The sequence below is a fragment of the Heptranchias perlo genome, chromosome 29, assembly GCF_035084215.1.
Source record: "Heptranchias perlo isolate sHepPer1 chromosome 29, sHepPer1.hap1, whole genome shotgun sequence".
NCBI classification, from domain to species: domain Eukaryota; kingdom Metazoa; phylum Chordata; class Chondrichthyes; order Hexanchiformes; family Hexanchidae; genus Heptranchias; species Heptranchias perlo.
Window position 1 is genome coordinate 35,858,661 of NC_090353.1, and position 18,597 is coordinate 35,877,257.

Consider the following 18,597-nt stretch of genomic DNA (forward strand, 5'->3'; position numbering starts at 1 on the left):
CCGTGCCTACAGCTGCCTAGACCACAAGCTCTGGAATTCCCTCCCTAAACCTCCGCGCCTCTACCTCTCTCTCTTCTCCATTAAGACACTCCTTAAAACCAAGCTTTTGGTCACCTGTCCTAATATCTCCTTACGTGGCTCGGTGTCAAATTTTGTTTGATAATTGCTCCTGTGAAGGGCCTTGGGAATGCTTTATTACATTAAAGGCGCTATATAAATGAAAGGTGCTAGTTTCTAACGTTAAAAACGCTCCATTAACAATATATATGTTCCCTACAGTACAGTATTTACATTGTTCTATCTATACATAATAGCAAAAATTTAGCAAGTCAAACTTATCTTTTAATTCACTTGGCTACAAACAAAATCCTATCTAAGACCAATTCACTTTTATTCCTACTGACTGTACACTATGTTTGGAGACCAGAGTTATGCATCCAATGGTCATGGTTTGAAATTCCAGCTCCAGCTATCAGGAGCCATCAATTGGTAGCTCAATGAGATCTTGTTGGATCAGGAATAAGGTCGTCGGGCTCAATTAGCCCGCCTCTGTTTCAGAGATCAACTCAGCCAGCTGCCATCTCACCATATTCTTCAATCCCACCTGCCCTGCCCAACATGTCCCTCCTCTAGAAACACATCTAATTGTCTCCTAACCCCACTTAAACTGTACAATTGAATGGCTTTCCCCAATAACTTATTCCACAATTCTATCACCCTTTGGATGAAAAGGTTTGCCCAACATTATTTATTTCAGCTTCCTGGAAATTGCACTTCCTGCAAGCAAACAGCCCCCTCACATCACAAGCAGACAGGGGAATGTGGCATCTGTGGGACAGTGTGCAGCCGAACAAAGCAATTGAAACAAATATTGGGCCAGCGTCACGGGATGCAGCAGCCAAGGCACGAGCCGGTTTTCAGCCACAACCCTCCCTGAGTTCCCAATCACAGCTACGCTGAGTGTGGGACACAGACAGGAGGGATAGTGAGGAGAAATCAGAGGAAGGGTCATCCTACGGCTGCTCTTGGTGCCATGTGGTAGATGCCAGTTTGCCTACCCTTTCTAGATGGGGGTAATTTCCACTGAGGGCCAGGGAGAACCCAAGAAAGGGAAGAGGATACCTGACCCGAAAGAATGACCCACCCACCTTTTCCCCACCCCCATCTCCCCCAAAACAGTGGCACAGCAGAACACATCAAGGTACATGGGCTCACTGCAACTGAGACATATCAATTTTTCTCGAGGGTCACAGCAGCCAGCTTGCCCGAAGACTGCTTGCAGAACATTGTAACGCCCTGGAGCACGGGATCCGCAGCGTAATGCCTCTTATGGGGAGCTCCCATTCCCAATCATGACGCCAAGTGTCTCTCTGGCTCATCTGAGGAACAGCCCCGCCCCCAATAATGTGGGAAAGCAAAAGAAGGTAGAACAGCACTGACCCCCAACAATAAGCTGCCAATGTGGCCACAAGGGGAGGCCCAGATACACGAGGGTTGGGGTGCAATTCTTAAGGTCATGGGGTGAGGGAGTGAACTGCAAGTCCCTAGGATTTGTTATGAGCTTGATGTCCTCCTAGGACTTGAAATCCATGACCATGAAAATAGCAAAGGTCTTAAAACAGCCAAATGAACCTATTAACTCATTTTTCTTGGATTATTTTAACCTAGTTAAAACCATCTAAACTATGATTAGTTTAGCCCAAACCTTATTAAAGAAATACAAAATCTAGTCAAGACTGACTGAAGTACAAAGCAAACATTGCATACACAGGGTGCGAGCGGGTGTTCTCGTTAAGTAGTTATAATATCTAAGTGCCTAAGTGCATCCAGCCTCAGGGGCTGTGGCTTTTCAGACTCTGGGGTGAAGTTCAGCAGTGTTCAAAGTTTTGTTTCTGTGACCAGCTGTCTTGTCACACTACACAGATATCGAAACAGAACATTTTAGAGAAACACATGCGCATGTGCGACAGTGAAGGGGGGTGGGGGAGAGAGAGACACACAGACAGAGAGAGACAGAGAGAGAGAGAGAGACAGAGAGAGAGAGAGACAGAGAGAGAGAGAGACAGAGAGAGAGAGAGACAGAGAGAGAGAGAGAGAGAGACAGACAGAGAGAGAGACAGACAGAGAGAGAGACAGACAGAGAGAGAGACAGACAGAGAGAGAGAGAGACAGAGAGAGAGAGACAGAGAGAGAGAGAGAGAGAGAGAGAGAGAGAGACAGACAGACAGACAGAGACACAGAGAGAGACAGACCACACACATGCCACAGTGAGTGTTCATGCGAGCAAGAGCGAGCACGAGAGATCATGTGTACGAGTGAAAGAAAGATGCACACCACAGGGACAGAGAGACAGACAGATGGAAAGAGATAGTAAGGAAGGCAGACAGTGTGAGCCAAACACTCACCAAGACAGACACTCAGACACAGAAAACAGCAAAAACAGGATTATGGAAGATTTACCAAAGAAACCAGAAAAGATCAAAAATATAACCACTCTCCCATGCTCATATTAAAAACTATTTTAACCAGAAAATACTCAATTTTAAAACATGCAATAAAAGTTGAACACAGAATTAAATGTATCACAGTGTGTGTGCGTGTGTTCATTACATCAGCCCCAGGCGAACCTTTGTTTATGGAGGTGGTGTTCTGGAGTTAGCACCGTCTCAGTATCTTGGGAATCTGAGCTTTAAATATTGTCCATGCTTCTCCCCAAAGAAAATACAATCCAGTTACGAAGATACAGGTTCCGCTCCCACTCATCGCCCCCGCCCACTCCTGAACAGGTGAACTTTACAACCTCAGCTATGATCAGAGTTGTATCCCACAACAGTTAGTAACAAATATTTTAATGTCAGGTTCTCGCTCTCTCTCCCGCAAGCCAACTCCCGAAAGCTCAGTGCTCCATCTGGCAGTTCATCTTCGCTGTGGAACGTTCCAGAACATCCAGCATCGCCCCAATAATGGTTTGGAGGGCTCGTCCCAGCTGCTCCGCAGTGTATGGTTTCCCCAAAGGAGGGACGTGAATGAAGGCAGATCTCCCATGGCTCAGGTGGAGAGAGGTATAGTAGGTAAAATCACAGAGGTATCTGGTTGAACAGAGAGAGACGAAATTTATAATAAATCAATCATTGAATCATACAGCGCAGAAGCAGGCCATTTGGCCCATTGTGCCTGTGCCGGCTCTTTGAAAGAGCTATCCAATTAGTCCCACTTCCTCGCGCTCTCCCCATAGCCCTGCAGAGTTTTCCTTTTCAAGTATCTAATCCAATTCACTTTTGAAAGTTACTACTGAACCTGTTTCTCCCGCTCTTTCAGGCAGCACATTCCAGATCACAACAACTCGCGGCGTAAAAAAATTTCTCTCCCCTCTGATTCTTTTGCCAATTATCTTAAATCTGTGTCCTCTGGTGACTGACTCTCCTGCCAGTGGAAACAGTTTCTCCTTTTTTACTCCTTCATAATTTTGAACACCTCTCTTAACTCTCCCCTGGGGCTCCAGGGCACTTTTAAAACACGATTTAAAACTTTCTGGCTTTTGTCGAAAAAAACATTGCTATGATGCTCAACATGATAGTCACCTGACGAAGGAGGTAAGCTCCGAAAGCTTGTGACTTAAAATAAAACTGTTGGACTATAACCTGGTGTTGTGCAAGTCCTTACATACATTTAAATAGTTTGAACCGGTGTCCCCTTGGTCCTACTGGCAATTTAATATGAAGTAATTTTCTGCATTTACCTTTTCCAATACTATACCGCTCTGCCAGACTGACGCTCAGATGCATTCCTACGAAGGAGGCAGTGCATTGACCAGGACTGAATGCAGTGCTGATCAGAGCACTGTGGTTCCATCATGACTTCCTCCGGCTTGTATTCTACCGTTCTGGCTATTGTAATTCAACATTCTATTGGCTTTGATTGCTGTTCTGCATTGGTTGTACATGTTAGCTAACAGAATTTTAAAATTGAGGTGTTCCAGTACACTGGAAATACTCCTGTTGCCCGAGGTGCCCATTCACCGGACACTCGTTTAAACATTCAGAAGATTGCAGAATGAAAAATTGCTGCACTGGTGAGATTCGTTGCCTCTTACTTTTCCTCTCTGTCTCTTATCTCTCTCTCTCTCTTTCTCTCTCAATCCAATATTTCTTTCCCTCCTTTTATTTCTCTCTGTACCTGATTTGACTCTAATTCACCCAATTTCCTTCTCCGTCGTTCCTCTGCTTCTTTCTCTATCCATAAATCTCATTGGTTAAGGAGATAGACCGTTGGTCCCGTCATTCACCAAGGTCCCAGATGCCCCGTTGCTTCCAGCAAGTTACGGCGCAAACATTTTTTTTTTTGAGTTGAAGGGGGAAGGAAAAACCAAATGGGGCACGTCGCGAGATGTCCCCACCTCCAGAAAACTCTGGCCCATTGCCTCACTCAGGCTTCTTTACCTTCCTGCGTCCTTCGAGACAGAAATGACCACGTCCAGCTGTGGGTCTGTGATTTTGTTACAGACGACATCCATGTCGACAATAGATTCGAGGCAGTCAGGTCCTCCCTGGATGCAGCAGTGAGTGTCTGGGCAGTAACATCGATTATCCAGCCCCTGGTAGCCCTGGTTGTGCCCGCACTTCTCCAGTGTCACAGTGGTCGCCATTCCAGAAACCCCGACGTGGATGAACAACTGAAAGAATATTATTAATGTACGAAATTGACGGGCAGGAAAAGACCAGCCGGGCCCGTCCTGACCAAACAATTCCTCCCTCCAGGGAAGCTCGGGATCAACACCTGGGATTTGGACTCGAAAGCAGGGAGGCTGGATCTGAAGGTACAGACTTGGAAGCTGCTACAGAGTGATAGACCACAGGTAGCGGTGGAAAACTGGTCTCTGATACCAGCAAGCAATAATTATTAATGGTCGCATGGACCAATCGGATCGGTGGGACAACTAGTGAAAGTTAATTTGTTTATATATTTATACTGAATAGATTAACTATGCCAATATTCTTGTAGAAACACCCATAGATCGGAGAAAGTAATATGTCTGGGATGGAGGATTTCGAGAGGGGAACAATTATGGTGGCCAAGAAAGAATGTCTAATGCTGTAGCATTGTAGTGAGTGTCGACATTTCTAATCAGATGCAAACATTAATCCATGCTAACCACGTGACTCCACAAACCAATTAGAATGTTGGAAAAACATTTCCTGCTTCCAGTCCAGCCACCATTTCACTACCCCACCTCCCCCCCCATCAAAACCCACCATCACCGTTAATCCTCCACCCAGACAAAAATTCAAAAACAAATTTGACGTGGAGAGTCGGGTTAACAAAATAATGGAGTGAGTATTGACACCGTTGTGTCAGCTAATGAGTTGGGGGCGGGGCGGGGTTTACAGCAAACGGCGTTATGAGTCGAGGTCAAAGATCAGCCACGATCTTATTGAATGGCCGAGTATGGCCTACTCTGCTCCTATTTCGTAAGTTTTTATGTTCGTAACAAACAAAGTCTACTTTACAGCAAACAGAGTCTACACGAACTACAGCAAACAGAACTCTTGACTGAAACTACAGCAGAGTCTCCCAATAAAAGCAGGATTATTTCTCCAACAAAACGCAGGGAGTGGAGGATAGTTACATAATACAAATTATGTGCATAAAATCAATCCCAGTCACTTACAGCAGTGCAGTCTCCAGGCGTGATTGACGGGGGAATTACCCAATCATCTCCATTTCTGGCCGGGACTTGCGGTGTCACTATATGCAGCCATTAAATAATTCAAAGACAGTTTACATAATCCAGGAGGAAGAATGTGCCTAACCTGGGGATTATGATGTTTCCACAGAGAAGGGATCAAATCCAGGACCTTCTGGTATTCCACTGGAATCTCGTACACATACAAATCCACTTCGGCACCAAGCCCGAGCTTCTGCAACTCCTGGAATACAGTCACAGGGTAAATGATAGGGGCAGGTGGACAGTTCATTCGAAACTGTTTGGCCTTGGAATCACACTGCAATAACAGCGCCTTGGGCACTGACCGGCGGGGTGTCCTGATTACTACCCATGGGCTACAACTGGCCCAACAAGGCATTTGGAGAGGCAGGGACTGATTAGGAACAGTCAGCATGGTTTTGTGAGAGGAAAATCATGTCTCACAAATTTGATTGAGTTTTTTGAAGGGGTAACCAAGATAGATGAGGGCTGTGCAGTAGACGTGGTCTACATGGACTTTAGCAAAGCCTTTGACAAGGTACCGCATGGTAGGTTGTTACATAAGGTTAAATCTCACGGGATCCAAGGTGAGGTAGCCAATTGGATACAAAATTGGCTTGACGACAGAAGACAGAGGGTGGTTGTAGACGGTTGTTTTTCAAACTGGAGGCCTGTGACCAGCGGTGTGCCTCAGGGATCGGTGCTGGGTCCGCTGTTATTTGTTATTTATATTAATGATTTGGATGAGAATTTAGGAGGCATGGTTAGTAAGTTTGCAGATGACACCAAGATTGGTGGCATTGTGGACAGTGAAGAAGGTTATCTAGGATTGCAACGGGATCTTGATGAATTGGGCCAGTGGGCCGATGAATGGCAGATGGAGTTTAATTTAGATAAATGCGAGGTGATGCATTTTGGTAGATCAAATCGGGCCAGGACCTACTCCATTAATGGTAGGGCGTTGGGGAGAGTTATAGAACAAAGAGATCTAGGAGTACAGGTTCATAGCTCCTTGAAAGTGGAGTCACAGGTGGATAGGGTGGTGAAGAAGGCATTCAGCATGCTTGGTTTCATTGGTCAGAACATTGAATACAGGAGTTGGGATGTCTTGTTGAAGTTGTACAAGACATTAGTTAGGCCACACTTGGAATACTGTGTACAGTTCTGGTCACCCTATTATAGAAAGGATATTATTAAACTAGAAAGAGTGCAGAAAAGATTTACTAGGATGCTACCGGGACTTGATGGTTTAACTTATAGGGAGAGGTTGGATAGACTGAGACTTTTTTCCCTGGAGAGTAGGAGGTTTCGGGGTGATCTTATAGAAGTCTATAAAATAATGAGGGGCATAGATAAGGTAGATAGTCAAAATCTTTTCCCAAAGGTAGGGGAGTCTATAACGAGGGGGCATAGATTTAAGGTGAGAGGGGAGAGATACAAAAGGGTCCAGAGGGGCAATTTTTTCACTCAAAGGGTGGTGAGTGTCTGGAACGAACTGCCAGAGGCAGTAGTAGAGGCGGGTACAATTTTGTCTTTTAAAAAGCATTTGGACAGTTACATTGGGTAAGATGGGTATAGAGGGATATGGGCCAAGTGCAGGCAATTGGGACTAGCTTAGTGGTATAAACTGGGCGACATGGACATGTTGGGCCGAAGGGCCTGTTTCCATGTTGTAAACTTCTATGATTCTATGATACCACAATCCAGCCAACTCAGTCCCGTATGCCTTTGTTTTCTACTCGCTGGTTTCCCCCATTTTCATTTCTTGGGGCTGGAAGCTTGGAAAGGGCTGTTCTTCGCGCTGTTGTCATCCTTGTTTTCAAATCCCTCCATGGCCTCCCCATCTCTGTAACCTCCTCCAGCCCCTATAAACCTCCGAGATCTCTGCACTCGTTCAATTCTGGCCTCTTGCGCATCCCCGATTTTTAATCGCTCCGTCATTGGTGGACGCGCCTGCAGCTGCCTAGGCCCCAAGCTCTGGAATTCCCTCCCTAAACCACTTTGCCTCTGTACCCCTCGCTCTCCTTTAAGATGCACCTTAAAAACCTACCTCTTTGATCAAGTTTTGGTCACCTGTTCTAATATCTCTATGTGGCTCAGTGACAAATTTTGTTTGAAAATCGCTCCTACGAAGAGACTTAGGGCGTTTTTACTACGTTAGAGGTGCTCTTTAAATGAAAGTTGTTGTCACCTCCTTAGTGGCGAAATCATGAAGAATGAGAATGCCAAGATCAGTTAGTGTCTACAATCGGAGATACCTGCAAGTTAATGGGAACTTGGGAGTCAAGTTTTATACATGGCCTCAACAACAACTTGCTTGAAAACATTTCTCCCAGCAGGAAGATTGCGAAGCACTCAGGGCAAGTTATCTCTCAGGAGGACAGACTGCCAGCTGTCTGGATTATTTCAGAGCTTCTAGGAATTGGCAGTGGCAGCTACGGTCCAGCTACTGAGAATCAGAGACAGTGTCAGGCCACCTCCTGGAGATGGTGCTGTGCCACTTGGTGCCATAAAGAGAACTTGTGATTATATGACAAGGATAGACATGGAATTTACAGCTCAGAAACAGGCCATTGGCTTCATGCATTGTTTGTAGAGCCTCTCAGCTCCAAGTGATCGACACATTGATCCCTGGAACATTCAAACACTTGTGAAATTATCCACTTTGGTAGGAAAAACAGAAATGCAGAGTATTTTTTAAAGAGTCAGAGATTGGGAAATATTGATGTTCAAAGGGACCTGGGTGTCCTTGTACATGAATCACTGAAAGTTAACATGCAGGTGCAGCAGGCAATTAGGAAAGCAAATGGTATGTTGGCCTTTATTACAAGAGAATTTGAGTACAGGAGTAAATATGTCTTACTGCAATTATATAGGGCCTTGGTAAGACCGCACCTGGAGTATTGTGTACAATTTTGGACTCCTTACCTATGAAAGGATATATTAGCCATAGAGGGAGTGCAATGACAGTTCACCAATCTGATTCGTGGGATGGCGGGATTGTCGTATGAGGATGGATTGAGTAGACTAGGCCTGCATTCTCTAGAGTTTAGAAGAATGAGAGGTGATCTCTTTGAAACATACAAAAGTCTTACAGGGCTCAACAGGGTAGATGCAGGGAGGATGTTTCCTCTGGCTGGGGAGTCTAGAATCTAGGGGTCACAGTTTCAGAATAAGGGGTAGGTCATTTAGGACTGAGATGAGGAGAAATTTCTTCACTCAGAGGGTGAATCTTTGGAATTCTCTACCCCAGAAGGCTGTGGAGGCTCAGTCATTGAGTACATTCAAAACAGAGATTGATAGATTTCTAGATATTAAAGGCATCAAGGGATATGGGGATGGTGCAGGAAAATGGCGTTGAGGTAGAAGATCAGCCATGATCTTGTTGAATGGCGGAGCAGGCTCGAGGGGCCGGATGGCCTACTCCTGCTCCTATTTCTTATGCTGTTCGCTACCCTCAAACTCCATTACTCGCTTGGCAACTTTTAAAAAATATATATAAACAAAATACTGTCTAAATTTGTAACAAGTTTTATGACAGAATTCATGCAAATATTGATAAAACCAAACAAAAATATTTTACTATTTAAGAAGAAAAACCTACAGATTAAAAAAAAGGAATTAAATTGTCAACCTTCTGTAGATTTGTACTATCTTAAATCAAAGACATTGCAACTTTGTCCCATCTGTTCCTGATGAATAGAACTAGAGAGTGATGGGTTGGAAACTTGTTGAATGGAATTTAAAAATAGCAGCCACCGATACATATAGGCTGACTTAAATGGTACATGTGTACAACAACATTTAAAGACATAACTTCACCCCATCTCAAACACACACACAGAAAAGGACTGTCTGCACTATGGCCCATAGACAGAACAGTCTGTGTGCTCAAACCCCCTAAACCCAGCCTCTATAAAATATCCTAACAGTGGAATAATGGAATGGCTCGTATCTCTTGACAATGAAAGCCTTTGTTGATTCTCAATAACCAGCATCAGTCAGTCTGACCACGGTTGACATGAATTGTGCCATTTTCTGACATACCAGAGTGCCGGGGTCTTTTCCTATCTCTCTCTCTCTCTCTCTCTCCTTCCAACTCTAAACAAATTCACAGCTGTACTCAACACCCGCCCTCCTCCCAATTAGACTGGGTGTCTTGCCTGCCCTAGACTCTGGCTACCAGTTATTTTACAAGAGCAGTAGGACGAGGTCATTAATAAATTAAAAGCTACACAATGTGCAAGCACAAAACATGACACACAGATAAAACCCCAGCCTCCGGAGCCCAACGAAAACTCAGACATGATCAAGTTAAAGGACGTAAGGCCGAATTAAAAATATCATAAGCTTAAGAGGTATAATGGGACAAAATACATAGCGGATTTAAAAAATAAAACACACCAACTCTTCCCCCACCCCCCTCCCCACCACACGGGGCAATGAGAAGTATTAGGACAGGATTCTACAGAATAGAGAGCCCCTGAAACCACAAAATATCGTAGCAGACTGTAACCTGATACAATAAGCTCAGTTGCATTTTGAGTAACTGCATTCGGTAAATGTGTATTTTTTTGACGATTTAAAAAAAATTATATTAACAAAAGAAATAAATCTAGACAAAAAAACAGTACCAATTGCTGGTTCTGAATCATGGATTGTCAAGTTTAATTCTCAGGCGGTCATGCAGAGGAGTATTCTGAGCAGACTGCACCTTAAAGAAAACATCCAGCCTGTCAGGGCCACGAGGAATCAGTCCCAGAGAATTGGAGGGGAAACTTGGTCTCTTCATCCTTACAAGGAGGCAAGAGAGGACAGTGTAGAGTTATAGGATATTAAATGGAATAGAAGAGGTAAATCCTAAGAACTATTTTAAGTGAAATATCAAAAACCTGCATTTATATAAAATCTTTAACATAGTAAAACGTCCTAAGGCATGTCACAGGAGCATAAATCAGACAAAATTTGACATCGAGCTACTTAAGGCGATATTAGGACAGGTGACCAAAAGCTAAGTCAAAGAGGTAGGTTTTAAGGAGTGTCTTAAAGGAGGAGAGAGGTAGAGGCACAGAAAAGTTTAGGGAGGGAATTCCAGAGCTTAAAGCCTAGGCTGCTGAAGGCGCGGCCGCCAATGGTGGAGTGAGGGAAATCAGGGATGCGCAAGAGGCCAGAACTGGAAGATTTGAAAACACAGATGAGAATTTTAAAATCGAGGTGTTGCCGAACCGGGAGCCAATGTAGGTCAGCGAGCACAGGGGGTGATGGGTGAACGGGACTTGGTGCAAGTAAGGATACGGACAGCAGCGATTTGGACTAGCTCAAGTTTACGAAGGGTGTAAGGTGGGAGGCCGGCCAGAGCATCGGAACGATTAAGTCTCAAGGTAAAAAAGGCATGGATGAAGGTTTCAACGGCAGATGCGCCGAGGCAGGGGCGGAGACGGGCAATGCAACGGGAGGTGGAAACAGGCGATCTTGGTGATGGAACAGATGTGGGGTCGGACACTCATTTCAGGGTCAAATAGGACGCCAACCATCACTAGAAGACAAGGGAACACTGGTATAAGCTGGTACTGGACTGGTATCAGGATACACCACTTCATACAGTGTAATCGATGATGGGAATGGCAGGAGAGTTGGAGCAAAAATTCGAGTCACAAGAGGCATGTGACACTGGGATGAGGGGGCTTAGGTTTCTATGGAAGGATAAACTAGATGCAGAGTTGGCTCTCTCACCTTTACCTATCTTTGTGATCGGAGATCAGGATCCTTTGCGGTACTGAGATTGGTGCATAGTGTACACTAGTTTTGGGCACTTTTCCATCCCATTATAAAACAGAGGGTCAGGCCGAGCAGTCTCGCAGCTGTGAAGGGGCACACAGTCGATTCTTCTACTTGCCCACCACCCCCCCTGCTCCCCCCCAGAGCTGCTCCATCGACAAGCTCGACCAACCATGCTGGAATGGGGAGATATCAGACAGACACGAGAAGCCTCCACACCTGGGGGAGAAAAAGAGTTGAAGAGAGGCGCTGTCTGCAATGTGCCATTATATCTCTATTAATCACCTGATAAACACGACAGAAAGCTTGGGAATGGTTCAGCAGAGTCTCTCTGCTGGAGCACGCATGCAACACTGAGGAGCTGTATGGGGAGAAAAAGGATTTTATAGGATCAAAAATGCAAAAAAAAAAATACAAATTAAGCTCTGCAATGACCTGATTTGTCTACGCCTGTCGGAGGTGCCGTCTTTCGGATGAGACATTAAAGCGAGGCCCCGTCTGCCCCTCTCAGGTGGAGGTAAAAGGTTCCACGGCCGCTATTTTGAAGAGCAGGGGAGCTCTCCCCGGTGTCCGGGCCAAATATTTATCGCTCAAACAACATCACTAAAAAACAGATTCTCTGGTTATTATCACATTGCTGTTTGTGGGATCTTGCTGTGCGCAAATTGGCTGCCGCGTTTCCTACATTACAACAGTGACTATTCTTCTAAAGTACTTCATTGGCTGTATAGCGCTTTGGGACATCCTGAGGTCATGAAAGGCGCAATATAAATGCATGTTCTTTCTTTCTAACTGTATGTAGACGACATATTGTGTCTGAGTTGGTAATTATTTCAGTGTCTCTTTACATACAATGTAATACCAGTTTGTCCACTTGTGGTATAAGTAGTTTAGAGTTCGAATAGATTGAATACCGAAGCAAGTGGTTGTAAGGATTACAAAACAGGTTTATTTTCCTTGCAGCTCTGTGTTCAACTGTTACTATAATAATGAAAAATATTTCACAGAAACACCTTGATCATAGATCTGTGCCAACACTCTAGTGCCCTGCTGAAAGAGTGTGGCATTGCCAGAGGAGCTGGGATTTTTTTGTTTAAATTCATTCTCCGGATGTGAGTCGCTGGCAAGGCCAGCATTTTTATTGCCCATCCCCGAGTTTGATACGACTGAGTGGCGTGCTACGTCACTTCAAAAGGCAGCTCAGAACGCAGCTAGAATGGTTCCAGGGATGAGGGACTTTAGTTACGTGGATAGACTGGAGAAGCTGGGGTTGTTCTCCTTAGAGCGGAGAAGGTTGAGAGGAGATTTGATAGAAGCGTTCAAAATCATGAAGGGTTTAGATAGGGTAGACAGAGAAAATCTGTTCCCAACGGCAGAAGGGTCAGGAAACAGAGGACGCAGATTTAAGGTGATTGGCAAAAGAAGCAAAGGCGACATGAGGAAAATCTTTTTTACGTAGCGAGTGGTTATGATCTGGAATGCGCTGCCTGAAAGGGCGGTGGAAGCAGATTCAATTGCGGCTTTCAAAAAGGAATTGCATAAATACTTGAAGGGAAAAAATTTGCAGGGCTACGGGGAAAGAGAAGGGGAGTGGGTCTAACCAGATTGCTCTTACGAAGAGCCAGCACGGGCTCGATGGGCCGAATGGCCTTCTCCTGTGCTGTAACCATTCTATGATTCTAAGAGTCAATCACATTGGTTGGGACTGCAGTCACATATCGGCCCTGACCAGGCAAGGACGGCAGATTCCCTTCTCCAAAGTGACATTAGTGAACCAGTGTTCCGTTTTCACAACAATCCGACAGCTTCACGGTCACTTTTACTCACACCAACCTCTTTTTATTTAAAAACACTCAGAACTGCCCTGGTGGGATTTGAACTCTCAATCTGTGGATTACTAGTCCAGTAACATAACCACTACACCACTGTACCCAGATGTTAAACCGAGGCTCCGCCCACCTTTTGTGGTGAACGTTAAACATCTCATGCCACTATTCGGGGACCAGGGGAGTTCTCCCGGGTGTCCTGACCAACATTCACCCCTCAACCAACACTGCCAAAAAAAAAACCTAACGGGTCGTTCATCTCGCTGCGGTTTATGGGATCTCGATGAAATGTGACATTTCCTACGTAACAAGTCACTTCAAAAGTAAGTGACCTTCGGACTTAATGACTTTGAAACATTTGAGATGTGATGAGGCATCACATGAAACTTTTATAACCCTCCTGGAACCGTAGTAACTTAATCTTCTAAAGCAGAAACTAATTTTCAAAAAGTGACAGGGAAGGGACAGGAGCCCACAGGCCTGAGAAACTATTCATAGGTTTCAAGATGAAATACGCCACAGTATTATTAAATTTTAATCAAATGGCACTCTATTCATGGGCCTTTGCTAAGAGTAAATAAGGAGAAACTGTTTCCACTGGCAGGAGTGTCAGTAACCAGAGGACACAGATTTAAGATAATTGGCAAAAGACCAGGGGGGAGAGGAGGAGAAGTTTTTTTTAAACGTAGCAAGTTGTTCTGATCTGGAATGCGCTGCTTGAAAGGGCGGTGGAAGCAGATTCAATAATAACTTTCATAGGGGAATTGGATAAATACTTGAAAGGGAAAAATTTGGCTGGGCTGTGGGGAAGAGAGCTGGGGGAGTGGGGCTAATTGGGTAGCTCTTGCAAAGAGCCGGCTAGGCATGATGGGCCGAATGGCCTCTTTCTGTACTGTATGATTCATTGAAAAGGTTTGCATTTATATAGCACCTTAGCATATCTAAAACATCCCAAAGATCTTCAGTGAATTCCTGAAATGCGGTGATTGTTCTGTTTGCAAATGCAGCAGCTGTTTTGCGAGATCATTGCTGCATCCAACGAGGAGTAAGGCAGGTTAACCTGCTTTTTATGATGGTGTTGGCCAAGGCAGGAATGTTGGCCAAGACACTGGGAACTTCCAACATCTATCTGAATCACAAACAGGTAGATGGTGCCTCAGCTTAACCTTCTCATCCATAATAGCTCCAGACTGCATTTCAGTGTCAGCCTGTATTGTTTACTCCAGTCATATTACGTGACGGAGAGTTAGGCTAGCTGGAATATACACCATATTATTGTGTTGTCACTCGGCATATTTAATGAACTGGTACCAAAACAGAGTTAAAAAAACCTTCTGTGTCCGATACAAGTCATAATCGATCTCCTCAAATTGGACATTGGATAGATCGGACCCCAATATTATAGAGGCAGACCTGTACCCCAGTATTATACACTATTATACAGTGACAGACCTGTAACCACTAGTACTGTACCCTAGTGTTAGTGACAGATCTGTAACCACCAGTACTGTACCCTAGTGACAGTGACAGACCTGTACCTACTGGTACTGTACCTGTTACAGTGACAGGCCTAAAATCACCAGTACTGTACCCCAGTGTTATAGTGACAGACCTGTACCCACCAGTACTGAAACCAAAGGTTCTCTCCAGGCACAGCAGAGTTTGGAAGGTCAGAATATATAATTTAACTGTTGGGTGTTCTACAGTTCAGGTTGATACTGCATGAAAATTCCAAAACCTAATGTTACACTTAATGGTGACATGACTGTAAAGATGGATTTATATTTTGGTTATAACCCAGTTCTGATGAAGAGTCACCACCCAAAATGTTACGCGGACTTTTCTCTGTTCAGAGGCTGATGACCCTGTTTTCATTTGATCCAAGTCCACAATTGCGGCCATCATTATAGTCTACTGAAACCCACTGGTGACAGGGCTGCGTCTGTCCATTCATCTCTTGTGCTGTACGTGTTGATAACACCAAGGGTCCTCACAGCACTGCAAGGGTACAGGCGCGCGCACACACACACACACACACACACAACGTAAAGCATCTAGATTTTGAAAGGGCCAGAGGGACTCGTTAGTTCCCGTGCATCATTAAAGGTCATTGCAAAAACAAAGTCAACGACACAGAGTTAGCACTCCAGACACTTTCATGGTCAAGGTCAAAGTCTATGGTTTTTATTACAAATTCATAGGACGCATTTCCCTGCCTTGCCCACGTGATGCCACTGCTCGGGATTACCATTAACCCTGTCAGTGGTCCCCAGGTAGAAAGGCCAAGAATAGAGGCCTATGGAGCAGCAGTCTGCTATATGGGCGAAAGCTTATTATGGGCATCACTCTAATAGAGTAATTCCCTAGACCCTCTCTTGAATGCTATTGATTGGAGGGGAGCAGGGAAGAATGGTTATAAAGAAAACATGATTGAGAAGCTGTCTCGGTAATCTGACAGATCCGAGTTACACCCTTCCATTATTCATATACAAGTTGCTTTACCCCACTGGTAATTGTGTCTCTGTATAGTGTATGCTGATATAGTGATTGGTCAGTAAATTCTGCATCTATGGCTTGGCATAGCTGGTAAAATTCCACTGCCGATGATGCCAACACTCTGTGTGAACTCATCCCGAAATGCCATGATATGCAAGAGCAAAAGGTTTGAAACTGCATCGTCAGGGGGAGGTTGAGAGATGAGCTATTTGCAAGTCCAGTGACTCAGTACACAGGCAACATGGCAGCCATTTTAAACACAACGAGATCCCATAAACTGCAATGAGGTAAATAATCAGTTAATCATTCAGTCACCCAATTAATCAGCACAGACTTCAGCCTCTGCTCGAGTGTCCAGCCAAAGTTATTGCTGCCTTGAGTGTGTTTGACTCACCAAAAGAAATAAATAAAGAACTTGCATTTATATTTTTTTATTATTATTCGTTCACGGGATGTGGGCGTCGCTGGCGAGGCCAGCATTTATTGCCCATCCCTAATTGCCCTCGAGAAGGTGGTGGTGAGCCGCCTTCTTGAACCGCTGCAGTCTGTGTGGTGACGGTTCTCCCACAGTGCTGTTAGGAAGGGAGTTCCAGGATTTTGACCCAGCGACAATGAAGGAACGGCGATATATTTCCAAGTCGGGATGGTGTGCGACTTGGTGGGGAACGTGCAGGTGGTGTTGTTCCCATGCGCCTGCTGCTCTTGTCCTTCTAGGTAGTAGAGGTCGCGGGTTTGGGAGGTGCTGTCGAAGAAGCCTTGGCGAGTTGCTGCAGTGCATCCTGTGGATGGTGCACACTGCAGCCACAGTGCGCCAGTGGTGAAGGGAGTGAATGTTTAGGGTGGTGGATGGGGTGCCAATCAAGCGGGCTGCTTTATCTTGGATGGTGTTGAGCTTCTTGAGTGTTGTTGGAGCTGCACTCATCCAGGCAAGTGGAGAGTATTCCATCACACTCCTGACTTGTGCCTTGTAGATGGTGGAAAGGCTTTGGGGAGTCAGGAGGTGAGTCACTCGCCGCAGAATACCCAGTCTCTGACCTGCTCTCGTAGCCACAGTATTTATATGGCTGGTCCAGTTCAGTTTCTGGTCAATGGTGACCCCCAAGATGTTGATGGTGGGGGATTCGACGATGGTAATGCCGTTGAATGTCAAGGGGAGGTGGTTAGACTCTCTCTTGTTGGAGATGGTCATTGCCTGGCACTTATCTGGCGCGAATGTTACTTGCCACTTATGAGCCCAAGCCTGGATGTTGTCCAGGTCTTGCTGCATGCAGGCTCGGACTGCTTCATTATCTGAGGGGTTGCGAATGGAACTGAACACTGTGCAGTCATCAGCGAACATCCCCATTTCTGACCTTATGATGGAGGGAAGGTCATTGATGAAGCAGCTGAAGATGGTTGGGCCTAAGACACTGCCCTGAGGAACTCCTGCAGCAATGCCCTGGGGCTGAGATGATTGGCCTCCAACAACCACTACCATCTTCCTTTGTGCTAGGTATGACTCCAGCCACTGGAGAGTTTTCCCCCTGATTCCCATTGACTTCAATTTTACTAGGGCTCCTTGGTGCCACACTCGGTCAAATGCTGCCTTGATGTCAAGGGCAGTCACTCTCACCTCACCTCTGGAATTCAGCTCTTTTGTCCATGTTTGGACCAAGGCTGTAATGAGGTCTGGAGCCGAGTGGTCCTGGCGGAACCCAAACTGAGCATCGGTGAGCAGGTTATTGGTGAGTAAGTGCCGCTTGATAGCACTGTCGACGACACCTTCTATCACTTTGCTGATGATTGAGAGTAGACTGATGGAGCGGTAATTGGCCGGATTGGATTTGTCCTGCTTTTTGTGGACAGGACATACCTGGGCAATTTTCCACATTGTCGGGTAGATGCCAGTGTTGTAGCTGTACTGGAACAGCTTGGCTAGAGGCGCAGCTAGTTCTGGAGCACAAGTCTTCAGCACTACAGCTGGGATGTTGTCGGGGCCCATAGCCTTTGCTGTATCCAGTGCACATAGCCGTTTCTTGATATCACGTGGAGTGAATTGAATTGGCCGAAGACTGGCTTCCGTGATGGTGGGGATATCGGGAGGAGGCTGAGATGGATCATCCACTCGGCACTTCTGGCTGAAGATGGTTGCAAACGCTTCAGCCTTGTCTTTTGCACTCACGTGCTGGACTCCGCCATCATTGAGAATGGGGATGTTTGCAGAGCCTCCTCCTCCCATTAGTTGTTTAATTGTCCACCACCATTCACGACTGGATGTGGAAGTACTGCAGAGCTTTGATCTGATTCATTGGTTGTGGAATCGCTTAGCTCTGTCCATAGCATGTTGCTTCCGCTGTTTAGCATGCATGTAGTCCTGAGTTGTAGCTTCACCAGGTTGGCACCTCATTTTTAGGTACGCCTGGTGCTGCTCCTGGCATGCTCTTCTACACTCCTCATTGAACCAGGGTTGATCCTCTGGCTTGTTGGTAATGGTAGAGTGAGGAATATGCAGGGCCATGAGGTTACAGATTGTGCTGGAATACAATTCTGCTGCTGCTGATGGCCCACAGCGCCTCATGGATGCCCAGTTTTGAGCTGCGAGATCTGTCCTGAATCTATCCCATTTAGCACGGTGGTTGTGCCACACAACACGTTGGATGGTGTCCTCAGTGCGAAGACGGGACTTCATCTCCACGATATAGCGCCTTTCACGACCTCAGGACATTCCAAAGCGCTTTATAGCCAGTGAAATACTTTTGAAGTGTAGTCACTGTTGTAATGTAGGAAACACCGCAGCCAATTTGCGCACAGCAA

General features: G+C 45.5%; 1 protein-coding gene across 5 annotated transcripts in view; it reads right to left on the reverse strand.

Moving 5' to 3' along the window:
- Window positions 1-320: 320 nt before the first annotated feature.
- The window catches only part of pgpep1 (pyroglutamyl-peptidase I), a 39,235-nt gene continuing 20,958 nt past the window's right edge, over window positions 321-18,597 (reverse strand). For 3 of the 5 annotated variants that reach the window (XM_067968526.1, XM_067968525.1, XM_067968528.1), the window contains exons 3-6: window positions 10,419-10,497; window positions 5,811-5,927; window positions 4,440-4,672; window positions 321-3,089 (exon numbers count right to left, since the gene is read on the reverse strand). In XM_067968526.1, the coding sequence (XP_067824627.1) occupies window positions 2,897-3,089; window positions 4,440-4,672; window positions 5,811-5,927; window positions 10,419-10,497 (622 nt within the window). In that variant the 3' untranslated portion in view covers window positions 321-2,896. Of the gene's footprint in view, window positions 3,090-4,439; window positions 4,673-5,810; window positions 5,928-10,418; window positions 10,498-11,767; window positions 11,844-18,597 lie in introns of all 5 variants that reach the window. The other 2 variants (XM_067968529.1, XM_067968530.1) reach the window with 2 other exon arrangements.